Below are 15606 nucleotides of genomic sequence, written 5' to 3'. Positions count from 1 at the left end.
TCCTTGGCACTCTCTAAGCCTGGTTGTTTTCTTAAAGACATCTCATCACCCAATTAGGTAACATCATCAGTACTAGAAGGGAGTAGGTTTTGTAGGTGGGAGGGGGAGGAGGAGGGTGACTAAGAGGTCCTGGGTACTCTCTGAGCTTGGTGATTTTCGTGAAGACGTTTCATGACCCAACTAGGGAACATCATCAGTGCTAGGAGGGAGTGGGGTTTCTGAACAGGAGGAGGAGAGGGGAGAAGAGGAGGAGGAGGAGGAGGGGAAAAGGATTGTGGGGTCCTGGATGCTCTCTGAGCTTGTTGATTTTCGTGAAGACGTTTCATGACCCAAATAGGGAACATCATCAGTGCTAGGAGGGAGTGAGGTTTGTAATGGAGGAGGAGAGAGGAAAAAGAGAAAAGTGAAGAGGAGGAGGAGGAAGAGGAGGAGGAGGGGAAAGGACTGTGGGGTCCTTGACGCTCTCTGAGCTTGATTCCTTTCTTGCAGACGTTTCATGACCCAACTATATAACATCATCAGTGCCAGAAGTTAGAACCCCACTCCCTTCTAGCACTGGTGATGTAATCAAGTAGGATCATGAAACATTTGCAAGTCAACCCCAAACCTCACAGAGCAGCCAGGACTCCACGGACAGGTGTATCCTGCTGCAGATGTTCTACCTGGCCGGTGGCTGTCTTGAGTTTGGCGAGGACGCAGGCATATCGCTGGAGGTGGTCCCGGAACGGCTTCTGCAACACCGTGTAAAGCCCTATGGCCAGGCAGCTGTTAGGGGAGAAGTCGGCCAGGAATTCCTGCAGGGAGGGTTTATGCAACTTCCAGAGATCGCTGCAATCAGAAGGAAATAGCAAGACCCCAGAGCTGTCAATCTGGAAACCATCCAAAGAAAGTTCAGATTTTTTTTTTAAAAAAAATTCCCCTTTCCGTCAAATATTGAAATCCCTCAACCAATAGAAATTTTGCAACGAAACCTATATATGACCTTTCTTTGCCACGGTTGTTAAGTGAATCGCTTCAGTTAATCACATGGTTGTTAAGTGAATCTGGCTTCCCCCATCGACTTTGCACGTCAGAAGGTTGCAAAAGGGGATCAGGGCACTTCAACTGTCATAAATACGAGTCAGTTGCCAAGCATCTGAATTTTTTTTTTTACTCATTTCTTTTTTTAAAAAAAATTGTTACACATACATATTTATGAACAAAGTATTGTCCGTTTTTTTTTTTACATTTTCCCATGTATATAATCCATTTTACATCATAATTCTGTTCCAATTTCAGCTCTATTATTCTCTTTCCATATTTTCCCTTTTCCCTTTATTTTCTTTTTAATACATCTACAATATCATTAATTGCCCCTTCGAAATTAATCCAAATTAACATTCCCTCATTCATCTATTAGTCTATTTTACTCCAGTGAAAACCTCTAGCTGTTTTTCATTTTCCATTCCTTTTTCCTCCCTATTCTTGTCCTTCAACTAAACCCTCTATTACTTTCTTCTCTCCTAATCCCTGGTCTGAGTTATCCATTAATTTTTCTTATTTTTTCTGGCCATTTAAGGTTTCACACACATTTTTTTAACCAAGCACCTGAATTTTGATTACATGACCATGGGGTTGTTGTAACGGTGGTTAAGTGTGGGAAATGGTCATAACTCTTTTTATAACTCTTTTTGAAGTCATAATTTCAAATGGTCACTAAATGAATTATTGTAAGTCAAGAACTGCCTGTATCAAATTACGGCCTTCTGTGTTCTTTTTCTTAATTTTATCTTTCTTAAGAATGCATGCTTCTGCCAACCTAGCAGTTCAAAAGCACGTAAAAAATGCAAGTAGAAAAATAGGAACCACCTTTGGTGGGAAAGTAACAGCGTTCCATGCGCCTTCGATGTTTAGTAAGGTGACCAACCGTCCTCCTTTAGGGAGGACAGTCCTTCTTTTGTAAGTTCTGTCTTCCCTCGAAAAGTGTCCTCATACATGTCCTCCTTTTCGATATTTGAAGACTAATCTGTTGCGCGTTATGTGACGTATTTGTATTTGACATGACAATTCGTCAAGACTCGGTATAGTGCGGTATAAGACGCAATTATGAGACGCATGCGCTCCGCACCGGAGACCTTGAGAGAGAGCGCCGCGTGCAAGTGGCTTTGTTTACTTCTTACCAAAACACTACACGGCACATACGCATGCAGTAGACTCACGGCACGTCGGCAATTGAATGACTCACGGTAATTATTTCTTTCTCAGTGAATATTCAATTATACAGAGGTAAGTACAATTCACGTTTTATTAGACAGTTTTTAATGGTGTTTTTTTTACTTCATCGCAAGTATATTGAACAGATATTGAATCTTGTGTTGAATTTTTATCTAAAGAAATGCTAGACATTAAAATAGACGGCAATAGTGTCTTTGAAGAAATTAGAAGACTGAATGTATATTTAAATTCTGAAAAATTAATACAATGGGAAAATCAACATGTTGAAATTGATAAAAGATGGGTGGATATTTTCAGCCATTTCAAAAATGAACATATTCCATGTGAACATTTATTTATACTTGTTCAATTTACGTTGTGCTGCCCTGGAACTAATGCAGAGTTTTTTTCAATTGCCAATGATTTTTCGACAAGTGAGAAATCGAGATTGAATGTTGATACTCTAGCTGCAGCACTTGCCGTGAAATTCAATATGAAGGATATTTCTTGTTCAGATATTTCCAATATATTGTTAGAAGATGATACATTGACAAAAAATATTAATTCAATGGAAAAGTACTCATTTAAATAATAATTAACAGGCATGTAAGCATAATTACAATATAAAATGTTGCAAATGTTTTTATTATGCATATATCATATTTTAGTGTGTTATTGTTGCAATGAATAAAATATTTCTTTTATTTACGATATATTTTTTCCAATTTATTTGTCCTCCTTTTCATTGTAAAAATGTTGATCACCTTAGCATTTTGGACAATAGAACGTGTTTTGTCCTCCTTTTCATTGTAAAAAAGTTGGTCACCTTATGTTTAGTCATGCCGGCCACATGACCACAGAGACATCTTTGGACAGCGCTGGCTCTTTGGCTTTGAAATGGAGATGAGCAGCGCCCCCTAGAGTCAGGAACGACTAGCACATACAGTATGTGCAAGGGGAACCTTTACATTTACCTTTAATAATGGATGTATTTCTAACATTGTTTTTTTTTGTCTGTTTTGTTCTTTTCTTTTTGTTAGGATTCCAAACCACCAATCAATCATTAAAAAACATCTGGCCTGGAAAAGATTTGGAGCCCAATCCATTTTTTTCCTTTCCTTTAAAAGGGATCATGCAATATTTCACACAATTTAAATCTCCAAATATGCTATACTTGCCATATCACGATTTTGCTCTCCTTAGGAACAAGCTGCAAAAAGATTTCCAGCAAAACCAGAAGCATTTTTAGTTTTGCAGACCAAAAGGGGAACTGGTATACTCCTTTACTCACCTTTTACTCCTGGATGCCTGCTCAAAATTTTGCAACACCACGCAAGTACCAAATGTGAAAAAGTATCTGTAGGTTAAACAAAGAAAGACAGAAGTCTGTTATTGCTCTTGGCCACTGTAAGATGACTGGACTTCGACTCCCAGAATTCCCCAGCCATCATGCTTTAAGAGGGGAGGACTTCCACTCCCAGAATCCCCCATCCAGCAATGCTTTAAGAGGGGAGGACTCCAACTCCCAGAATCCTGCAGCCATCATGCTTTAAGAGGGAAGGACTTCCACTCCCAGAATCCCCCAGTCAGGATGCTTTAAGAGGGGAGGACTTCCACTTCCAGAATCCCCCAGCCAGCATGCTTTAAGAGGGGAGGACTTCCACTCCCAGAATCCCCCATCCAGCAATGCTTTAAGAGGGGAGGACTTCCACTCCCAGAATCCCCCAGTCAGGATGCTTTAAGAGGGGAGGACTTCCACTCCCAGAATCCCCCAGCCAGCATGCTTTAAGAGGGGAGGACTCCAACTCCCAGAATCCCCCATCCAGCATGCTTTAAGAGGGGAGGACTTCTACTCCCAGAATCCCCCAGCCAGCATGCTTTAAGAGGGGAGGACTTCCACTCCCAGAATCCCCCAGCCAGCATGCTTTAAGAGGGGAGGACTTCCACTCCCAGAATCCCCCAGCCAGCATGCTTTAAGAGGGGAGGACTTCCACTCCCAGAATCCCCCAGCCAGCATGCTTTAAGAGGGGAGGACTTCCACTCCCAGAATCCCCCAGCCAGAATGCTTTAAGAGGGGAGGACTTCCACTCCCAGAATCCCCCATCCAGCTATGCTTTAAGAGGGTAGACTTCCACTCCCAGAATCCCCCATCCAGCATGCTTTAAGAGGGGAGGACTTCCACTCCCAGAATCCCCCATCCAGCATGCTTTAAGAGGGGAGGACTTCAACTCCCAGAATCCCCCATCCAACTATGCTTTAAGAGGGGAGGACTTCCACTCCCAGATTCCCCCATCCAGCTATGCTTTAAGAGGGGTAGACTTCCACTCCCAGAATCCCCCATCTAGCTATGCTTTAAGAGGGGAGGACTTCCACTCCCAGAATTCCCCATCCAGCTATGCTTTAAGAGGGGAGGACTTCCACTCCCAGAATCCCCCATCCAGCATGCTTTAAGAGGGGAGGACTTCCACTCCCAGAATCCCCCATCCAGCTATGCTTTAAGAGGGGAGGACTTCCACTCCCAGAATCCCCCATCCAGCTATGCTTTAAGAGGGGAGGACTTCCACTCCCAGAATCCCCCATCCAGCATGCTTTAAGAGGGATGAACTTCCACTCCCAGAATCCCCCAGGACTGCCTGCATTTAGGAGGGAAGCTGGGAATGGGGAAACTCTGAGTTATTTGAGTTGGTCTAGCAAGGCTGCACACGGCCTACTCCTCCATTATGGAGAGGAGACACAGAAGGTCAGTGTTAGATCTGGGCAACGAGAGACAGACTGCGGACACGAAGTGACTTAACAGCTCTTTATTAGTAATAGTAGTGATCCAGCTTGTTCGGTAGTCGGAGGGTTCCCCTTTTATAGGGATTGGGTACGCCCCTCGACCAATCAGAGGGATACCTGTTTCCCGCTGTAGGAGCGGACCAGAGGGAAGACTTTCCCCGATATATGTTAATATCTAACATCCCTCCCCTCCTAGATGGGACGTTGCGGTAGGTAACATAATCTTTTAGGTAGGTGGGTGTTTGTCTTGCTCGGGAGGAACGTCGTAGTTCGGGTTGGCTTGAAGTGGTTGCAGGACTGGTTTCGGGTTGGTTCGAAGTAGTTGCAGGATCGGGTACTTTTTCTATTTCCCGTTCTGGAGGTCTTGTGCCTTCGTTGCTCGGGCGTTCAGGAGTTTGTTCGGCTGCGTTGTCTGGGGGTTGCTCTGCTACGTGCGTGTAGTCTTGTTCTACGCTTGGCTCGCCGGCGTCGTTGTTTCCTACGATGGGGTTTTCTTGTGGCTGACTTTCCGTAGACAGGAAACTTTCGTCTTCATTTCGAAGGTTGGAGTGTGCTAGGCGACCCCGTAGTTGATCGATGTGCCTTTTCCAATTCCGCCCATCTTCTAGCTCTAGCAAATACGATCGTGGACCTGTGATGCCAATGACCTTTGCCGGCATCCACAATGTCCCCCCCGTGTAGTTGTGAGCGTAAACTGAATCCCCTACTCTGAAAAACCGGATCTTACTTGTAGAGTCTGGGGGAGCCGTGGCAGAGTAATTCGGGTGGAGCCGGTCTAGGTGAGACCGTAGTCGACGACCCATGAGTAGTTCAGCGGGGCTCCTACCCGTCGTTGCGCTCGGGGTAATGTGTTGAATGAGGAGGTAATGGTCAATGCGTGTTTGCCAATCAGCTGGACCCATCCTGGCGAGGGCCTCTTTTGCGAATCGCACCATTCTCTCCGCCTGTCCGTTTGATGCTGGATGGAATGGCGCGATGAGGGCATGCCGGATTCCCAACCCTGCTAAAAATGTTTCAAACTGCATGGCCGTGAATTGGGGCCCGTTATCGGATACGAGGAGATCTGGCAGGCCATGGGTGGCGAAGAGTCGCCGTAGAACCTTTACGACTGCCTCTGCCGTGGTTGAAATCATTAGGACTACATCTAGCCATTTTGAGTATGCATCTACAACTATAAAGAAAGTCTGACCTTGGAATGGCCCTGCGAAATCGATGTGTATTCGCGACCAGGGTGCTTTGGGTTTCTCCCATTCTGTGGCGGGCGCTTCCGGGGGTGCTGGTCTTGATTCCTGGCATGGGTCACAAGTGGCCACCCACTCCTCTATTTCTTTGTCCATGTTTGGCCACCACACGTAACTTCTTGCTAACGCCTTCATTCTAACAATCCCCGGATGACCCATATGTAAAGCATCTAGTACATTTTTACGTAAAGCATACGGAATAACAACTCGATCCCCCCACAACAAACATCCTTGTAATACTGAGAGCTCGTCCCGTTTTGACCAAAACATTTTGAATTCCGGGCCCACATTTCCCTTTGGCCACCCCCTCCAAACCCAAGTTTGAACTTGCTTTATTAAATTGTCTTTAGAGGAGAACCTTGCAACATCGTAGGAAGAAACCGGTCCTGAATCCAAACAGTCAATGAGCAATACCGGTACTTCTGGAGTGGGGTCTGGCAGAATGTCAGGTAATGGGCAACGGCTGAGTGCGTCTGCGTGTCCAAGAGTGGAGCCCGGTCGATGTATCAATTTGTATGAATACGCAGCCAGGAAAACAGTCCACCTGGTCATGCGAGGAGAAAGGGAGACCGGAGTGGGGCGGTTTCCCGCCAAAAGTCCCAACAGCGGTTTGTGATCTGTGATTAGTTCAAAATCACGTCCATAGAGGTATTCGTGGAAACGCTTTACTCCCGCGACGGCAGCCAGCGCTTCCCTGTCCATTTGGCTGTAATTCCTTTCGGCCGATGAAAGAGTCCTGGAGTAGAACGCGATGGGTGCTTCTTTTCCGTCGGGCATCCTGTGGCTGAGGACTGCTCCAACTCCGAAAGGTGATGCGTCGCAGGTCAATACCAGCGGTAGGGTCTGGCTGTATTGAACAAGCAGTGAGTCAGTGGTGAGCAGGCGCTTTACCCCGGCGAAAGCTGCAGCTTCTGATCGTCCCCATTTCCATGGTGCGTTCCTCTGGAGTAGACGGTGTAGTGGCTCAGCAACGGTCGCTTTCTGCCTCAGAAAAACGCTGTAGAAGTTAAGTAATCCGAGGAAAGCCTGCAACTCGGTCTGATTTCGTGGTGTGGGGGCGTCCTGGATCGCCTTAATTTTCTTTGAAGTGGGGTGTATTCCCTGACCATCGATTCTATAACCCAGGAATTCTACGCTAGGCACGTTAATTTGGCATTTTTCTTTTTTAAGGCGGAGACCCTTTTCTCTGATTCTGGCCAAAACAGATCTGACTCTTTTGTTCAATTGCTCCTCGTTTGCAGCTGACACCAAGATGTCGTCAAAATAGGGGACGACTCCTGGTATCCCTTGCAACAGTCGTTCCATGACGCTCTGGAACAGTCCTGGGGCAATGCTTACGCCAAATTGTAGCCGGTTGCATTTGAATGCTCCTCTATGCGTCACTATAGTTTGGGCCTCCGCTGTGGCGCTATCAACTGGCAGTTGCTGGTAAGCTTGTGCCATGTCCAACTTTGCAAATACCTTTCCTGGTCCCAACGAGTGCAATAAGTGCTGTACTACTGGCACAGGATATGCGCTCTGTTGTAGCGCGACATTAATTGTACACTTATAGTCCGCGCAGATGCGGACTGATCCGTCTGGCTTGACTGGGGTCACGATGGGCGTTTCCCAGCGCGCGTGATCTACCGGCTCAAGGATTCCTTGCTCCACTAACTTATCTATCTCTTTGTCTATTTTAGGGCGGAGTGCAAAAGGCACTCGTCTTGGTTTAAGTCGGATTGGCGCCACTTTAGGGTCTAAACTGAATGATATTGGTTTACCCACATACTTACCAAGACCGGGGCTGAACACATCCTCGAATTCCTTAAAAATCTGTTCAGCGCTGCTGTTTCTTACGGCGTTGATCCCGGTGACTTCTAACCCCAGGGCTTCAAACCAATCAAGCCCCAGAAGGTTCTGCAATGGCGCGCTGGCGATGGTCACGGGCAGCTGGGCTTCGATGTCCTTGAAACGGATGTGGAATGTGCCTTGGCCCACGATGGGGACTTGGTTCCCCTGGTAGTCTCGTAGCAGGACGTCTGGGGCGTGTAGTTGGCTCTTTCTGAGGCTAGGGATAGCCTGTTTCATGGATGCCCATGAAATGATCGTCAGGGTTGATCCTGTGTCAACTTCTAGCTCGCAGGGTGAGCCCTCCAAGAGGACTGTGACTCTCAGCCTTTTTGGTCGCTTAGGGCGTACCTGATGTATTGTGGTGAGATACGTTCGCAACTCCTCTCTCTGGGTCAACTCTATCTCACCGTCAACATCCTGCAAATACTCTCGTTGAACGTCTTGATAGAACGCTCTTTCAGCTCTTTGTGTGTATTCTCTCTGGGGATACGCTCGCTCACTTTCTTGTGAGTAATCTCTCTGGGAATACGCTCGTTCAGCTCTTTGGAAATTTTCTCTCTGGGTAAACACTTGTGGATTTCTCTCTGGGCGCCCTTTTTGGTTTCGCCAAGCCCCTGGGTTGGGCTTCTGTTGGCGGTACATGGGTGGCTGCCGTGAGGCAGGGACTCCGCTCCGGCACACTCGTGCGATGTGCCCAAGTTTGTTGCAGTGCGAACAAACAACGTTCCTGAACCTGCAAGTAGACCTGGGGTGATTCCCTCCGCAGCTTGCGCAGGGCGGCAAACGGGATCCGGGTCTCCCCCCAGGCCTCAAGTGACTGCTCTGCATCAGGTGACTGTCCTCGAACTCGGGATTCTCGTATTCGGGGCTTGTGTCCTCATAATGAACTCTGGTTTGTCTCGGTGCTGGCTGGTATGCGCTGGCCCCTCGTTGTATGGTCACCGCTGATTTCTCCGCTGATTCTGACGCTCTTGCTTCGTTTAACGCTGCCTGTAGGGTTAAATTCGGGTTTGCCAACATCTTCTTTTGCAACGAAATGTCTCTTACCCCACAGATGAGCCGCTCTAAGATGTGCTCTTCCAAATCTCTGTATTCGCAGTGAGCTGCTGCCTTTCGTAGGGCTGCAACATATTGATTGATTGATTCTCCCGCCTTCTGAGTCCTCATGTTGAATTCCTTGCGGCAGACATGGCGGGAAGGTTTTGGCGCGTAATGAGTTTGCAGAGTTTGTTGCAACGTCGTCCACGATACTGCCTGTATTGGAGTAGGCGCAGTGAGGTCTCTGGCCGTATTGAAGACTTCCTTTCCGCAGTAGCCGAGGAAGATGTTTTTCTTCCTCGCATCGGTGATCCCCGTGTATTCGTTTGCTTCGAGGAAACACTCGAAACGAATCATGAAAGCTTCCCATTCGTCGTTTTCTGGGTCGAAAGGAGCGGGGGGAGCATGCATCGCCATCTTCTCAGTTTGAATTTGCCGCGCTGCGGTGATCTGAGATGGCTGTCGGAATTGCTGCCGAATTCCTGGGCTGGATCAAATCCGGAGATTCTGGAGTAGCGTTCTTCGTCCTATCTGTCTCTCAATCCCACCTTCGTCGCCAATGTTAGATCTGGGCAACGAGAGACAGACTGCGGACACGAAGTGACTTAACAGCTCTTTATTAGTAATAGTAGTGATCCAGCTTGTTCGGTAGTCGGAGGGTTCCCCTTTTATAGGGATTGGGTACGCCCCTCGACCAATCAGAGGGATACCTGTTTCCCGCTGTAGGAGCGGACCAGAGGGAAGACTTTCCCCGATATATGTTAATATCTAACAGTCAGATCCTGAGTTGCAGAGGAGGAAGCGAGTAGAGAAAAAAGGAAAAACAAAAATTCTCACGGTCTGTCCAAGACATATTATCACTGGGCACGCAAAAACTGTTTCAAAGAGAAGTGGGAACCTTGCTAACTTTCTCGAAACTTTTTCGGGCCACAAAATGTGGCCCCTAAAAACCCATTTCTTTCAACCTCCTGATTAAGAGGCAGATGTCCATTGATCGAAAATCGGCTGCGCTCAAGAGAATCTTTTCGCGTTTTTGCTTCTTCCCGATCGCAATCGAGTTTTCAAACATGATCTATATGGTATCAGGTAATCCTCAATTTACAACGGTTGGTTTAGTGACTGATCAAAGTTGTAACGGGCCTGAAAAAGGGATTTATGTCTGTTTTTTCACACTTACGACTGTGGCAGCATCCGCTCCATGAAAATCCCCCCCACGGCCATGTAAAATTCAACCGCTTGGTAACAGACTCGTATTTATGACGGTCTTGGTGTCCCGGGGTCACCTTTTACGACCTTCTGACAAGCAAAGTCAGTGGGGAAGCCAGATTCACTTAACAACCATGTGACTCATTTAACAACTGCAGAGATTCACTTAGCAACTGTAGCAAGAAAGGCCATAAAACGGGGCAAAATGTACTTAATTGTCTTGCTTAGCAACAGAAATTTGGGGCTCAATTGTGGTCGTAAGTTGAGGATTTTCTGTATATACTATTGTATAAAAGTAAAAATTTGAGGTTACATCTTATTATCCTATTCTACTGCACCAAATGATTCAATAGAGTAAGATAATATTCTTATTCTATATTTTAATTTTATTTCAATTAGAATATTATAAGTGAATATTGTTATTCTACGTTTTAATTCTACAATTAAATCGTAATATGTGAATATTGTTATTCTTTATTTTAATTTTATAATTCAATCAGAACATTATAATATTATTCTATATTTTAATTTTATAATTCAATGAGAACATTATAAAATTCTTATTCTATATTTTAATTTTATAATTCAATTGGAATATTATAAGTGAATATTTTTATTCTATATTCTAACATTCTTATTCTATATTTTTTCCCCTTCTACCCTACACTTCTCTCCCTTCCCCTTTTCTTCCCCTATTTGAGTTTCAACTTCCTATTATATTTTTATCTTTTATGCTTGGATAAATTAATAAACAAAACTTTGAACAACGGCTAAGCATCCACAACTCTCCACAGGATGGGCTTTGTAGTACTTACTGGACATAAGCATTCAGGATCAGGTCCGTTTTGCAGACGAGATACACGTTGGGGACGCCAATGGATTCGGAGGTGCTGTACGTCTCCTTTAGCGTCCTGTAGTTCTCCTCCGTCAGATGCCAGATGGCTTGGAAGTGGTCGTTTAACAGGGAAAAGAACTTTACATTCTCCAAAGACGCTTTTAAGACAAAAAAATGGAAACCCCCATAAGGTAAAAGGATCCATTTGGGAAAAAAGTTTTAATCCCCCAGAAACAAAGGAAATTTGGTGATCTTGTATACAGGTAGTCCTCGACTTACGACCACAATTGAGCCCAACATTTCAGTTGCTCAGCGAAACATTTGTTAAGTGCGTTTTGGCCCACTGCTTGTCACAGTCGTTAAATGAATCACTAACATTGTTAAGTCAGTTAGGCAGTTGTTAAGCGAATCTGGCTTCCTCCATTGGCTTTGCTTGTCAGACAGTCGCATAAAGGAATCACGTGACCCCCCAGGATACTACGACCGTCATAAATACAAGTCAGTAACCAAGTGTCTGAATTTTGATGGCGGGGATTCCGCGACGGTCGTAAGTTTGAAAAACAATTGTAAGTCATTTTTGTCAGTGCTGTTGTCAGTTCGAACGGTCACTAAACGAACCGTTGTAAGTCAAGGACTACTTGTGGTTTAGCTGGTGGATGTGTCAGAGAGGATGTTAACCCTGATAATATATTAGCCTCAAAATTAAAGTATTTTTTTTCCTTTTTCCTGTGGGTTAAAAGTGGTCTAAGTACGACATAGAGAAATTTTGTTAAATTAAAATCCTCGAAGGAGGCACAGCTATTTTTTAAAGTGACTAATCAGAAAGTCCTCGACTTATGATCACAACTGAACCCAACTGTAGAAAAAATACCTGACAAAAATAAAAAACTGGCTAAAAGAGATTATTACACAACCAATAGAATTAAAACCGGAAGTATTCTTATTAGGAATAATTACAGAGAACTATGAGGGGGAAAAAAAACCGAATACCTAATACTACATGTCATCATGGCAGCAAGAATCACATACACACAGACCTGGAAAAACAAACATGTCCCAACAGAAGAAAACATGATTAAAAAAAGTATTGGAGTTGCCCAAAAATGGACAGACTCACGAAAGAACTAAAGGGACAAAAAGGAATCCGAGTATTATTTAGTATGGAACTTATGGTACAAATGGCTAGAGGAAAGAGGGGGAAAATAGGAAAGCAGTAAAAGGAAGAAAAAAGATTAAGAGACTAGAAAATAAATACAAAACTGCCGAATTAACAAGAGGCTGGGGGAATATAAAATAAATTGTATATAAAAATAGTACAAAATAAGAAATATAAGAGAATCAAATGTATATATATAAGATGTATGGAATAAATAGAGATATAGAGATAAGATGTATGTATGTATAGATAGATAGATGATAGATAGATAGATAGATAGATAGATAGATAGATAGATAGAGAGAGAGATTGATTGATAGAAGAAGAGAGATATATTGATAGATACATAGAAAATAGATAGATAGATGATAGAAGATAGATAGATAGATAGATAGATAGATAGATAGATAGATAGATAGATAGAGATGATATGGATAGATAGATACATAGAAGATAGATAGATAGATAGATAGATAGATAGATAGATAGATAGATAGACAGATGATAGATAGATAGAGGAAAGATAGAAGAAGATAGACAGATGATAGAAGATAGATAGATAGATAGATAGATAGATAGATAGATAAAGATAGAAGAAGATAGATGATAGAAGATAGATAGATAGATAGATAGATAGATAGATAGATAGATAGATAGATAAATAGATAAATATGTAGAAGTGTTGCAAAGACAATATAAATATATATTAAAAAATTTAAAAAAATTTAAAAGAAGAAAAAGGATTAATGGATTATCACCCTCCCTAAATTTGGGACTTTGTTTTTCCACAATGTTTCCTACTGTCCCATCCTTAAATTCCCCAGTTCATCCCCTAACATCATCTACAGCTAGCAAAGTACAGATAATCCTTGAGTTACAACGATTCATTTAGTGACCGTTCAAGTGGCTTATGACCGTTGCAGCATCGTGATCAAAATTCAGACACTGATTCATACTTACGACAGTCACTATGTCCTGGTGTGTGTGTGTGTGTGTCATGCGATCCCCTTTTGTGATTGTCAGACAAGCGGGAGCCAGATTCATTTAACGACCGTCTGACTAACTGAACAACAGCGATGATGGGATTCTGCAGGGATTCATTTAACAATGGTGGCCAGAAAGGTCGTAAAACTGGGCAAAACCCGCCCCACAACTGTCTCGCTTAGCAACGCAAACCATGGGCTCAGTTGAGGTCGTAAGTCGAGAACTAGATTGTTATCCACGTAGAATTTCCCATGGTAAATTCGAACCCGCTCCGCCTGACGTGACTCGATCCAAAGCACAGACGAAGAGTGGCTGAACCAGAGCCCGGGGCAGCGTCCCCTCCTTCCCACCTGTTTGCAGAAGGGGCTTCAGAACTACGGTGTTGATCCTCGCCAGATGTGCTGAGAACGTTTCCTCGGCCCTGAGCAGCGAGGAGGCCACTTCGTTGATGCCCATCTCCTGGGAAAGGAGAGACAGCAGAGGCACTGAGGTGGGCCGGAGTTTCAAAAGGGTTGGGACGCTTCAAAAACAAACCAGGATGAAACTCAGCTTGATCCGAATCATGGTTCACACCAGAACGACCTTCGGGAAAGAGGAAAGGGAGCGGGGTTGATATTTAGGATGTGAAGGATTGTGGTGGGGTTAAGGATGAAGAAGGGTGTACTGCAACTCCCAGAATCCCCCAGTCAGACTGCTTTAAGAGGGGAGGACTCCAACTCCCAGAATCCCCCAGCCATCATGCTTTAAAATAGGTGGACTTCAGCTCCCAGAATCCCCCAGCCATCATGCTTTAAGAGGGGAGGACTTCCACTCTCAGAATCCCCCATCCAGCATGATTTAAAATAGGTGGACTTCAGCTCCCAGAATCCCCCAGTCAGACTGCTTTAAGATAAAGTAGCTTCATTTTAAGGTGGGTGATTTTTAACTCCCAGAAGAGCTAGCTGGGGAATTCTAGGAATTGAAGTCCAAACATCTTTAAGCTGAAAAATATTGGAATGGTGCATAATAACCAGATGTAGAAAAAGAATCCATGTTTATCCCTATTTCTCGTGCTAAACCAAACCAAACCAGGTATATTATGAATTTATTTCTACTGGCATCAAATTCCAGACTGTATAATAATCCCTTCTCCAATCCCTTCTCAATGCTTCTATCGTGCCAGGGGCATCTTTACATTTCTCTACAGGTGGGGGAGACATAAACAAGTGAGTCAAGTCAGTAAATTAAACCAGGATATCTTGATTATGGTCTGTGGCATCTGCTTTTAATACTGTATTATTATGTTTCTGTTTTTCACAGGTGTGCAGAATGACATCAACTAGCAATGCAAATATGAATACACTGGGTGAAAAGATGACTTTGAACCCAATTCTCCCCCTTCCATACATAGCCAACCTGAAAAACGTGACTTACAACCAGTCCTCGTAATTACGACCATCATAGGATTCCCACCTAATCAAAATTTGGGCAGTTGGCAATTGGCATGAATTTATGACGGTTGTGGCATCCTGGGGCCTCCTAATCCCCTTTTGCAACTTTCTGACAAAGTCAATGTGAGAAGCTGGATTCACTTAATGACCATATGATTCACTTAACAACAGCAACATTTCACTTAACAACCTTGGGAAAAGAGTTTGTAAAATCGGGTGTGATTCGCTTAACAACTGCAGGAATTTGCTTAAGAACAGTGGCACCAAAAGTTGGAAAATTGAATGTGACTCACTTAACAACCTCCTTGCTTATCAACGGAAATTTCGTGCTCGTAAGTCAAGGTCTACTTGTAGCAGGAAGGTTTTGGCTGTGGGGAAAAGATGTTGAGCAGATATCAAAGGCATCATTGCAAATTGACAATTGTGTTAAGAATGACAATTTTTTGCTTGTGTGTGGCCAAGGTGTGACATTGTGTCTTCATTAACAACACAACCTCTTGTACAGTTTTGGTTTGGGCATTACGAATGGGCTGGGCCATTTTGGAAGTTTGCAAACTTTTGGATATTTTCTCTCTATTTTTCCCCAACATCTTTTGAAAGCAGGCTGGAGACACTGACCCACAAACAGTGAACAAACACAAATTCTATTTTCTGGCCTTCTTTTAAAAACATAGCAACCACAACCTCAAAAATCTACAAACGGGATGAATGCACCTTAGAACAAGGTGTGGAAAATTGTGAATCCTGTCTATTTGCACAGCTGTTGTTAAGTTAGTCACACAGTTGCTAAGTATCTGACTTCTCCATTAACTTCTTTCATCAGAAGGTCGCAAAAGGAGATTATGTGACCCCAGGACACTACGACCGTCATAAATATGAACCAGTTGCCAAGGGTCTGAATTTGGTTCCCTTGAC

The 15606-nt window shown here is 44.0% G+C and overlaps 1 protein-coding gene across 1 annotated transcript in view; it reads right to left on the bottom strand.

Moving 5' to 3' along the window:
* The window catches only part of ALS2CL (ALS2 C-terminal like), a 51143-nt gene extending 37366 nt beyond the window's left edge, over positions 1 to 13777 (bottom strand). Inside the window, exons 1-4 of the mRNA XM_081971719.1 lie at positions 13612 to 13777; positions 11102 to 11279; positions 3485 to 3550; positions 663 to 828 (exon numbers count right to left, since the gene is read on the bottom strand). Coding sequence (XP_081827845.1) covers positions 663 to 828; positions 3485 to 3550; positions 11102 to 11279; positions 13612 to 13717 — 516 coding nt within the window. The 5' untranslated portion in view covers positions 13718 to 13777. The remainder of the gene's footprint in view (positions 1 to 662; positions 829 to 3484; positions 3551 to 11101; positions 11280 to 13611) is intronic.
* Positions 13778 to 15606: the final 1829 nt, after the last annotated feature.

This window comes from Natrix helvetica (genome assembly GCF_964273705.1).
Source record: "Natrix helvetica genome assembly, chromosome: Z".
NCBI classification, from domain to species: Eukaryota; Metazoa; Chordata; class Lepidosauria; order Squamata; family Natricidae; genus Natrix; species Natrix helvetica.
This window is presented reverse-complemented; position numbering and strand designations above follow the sequence as displayed.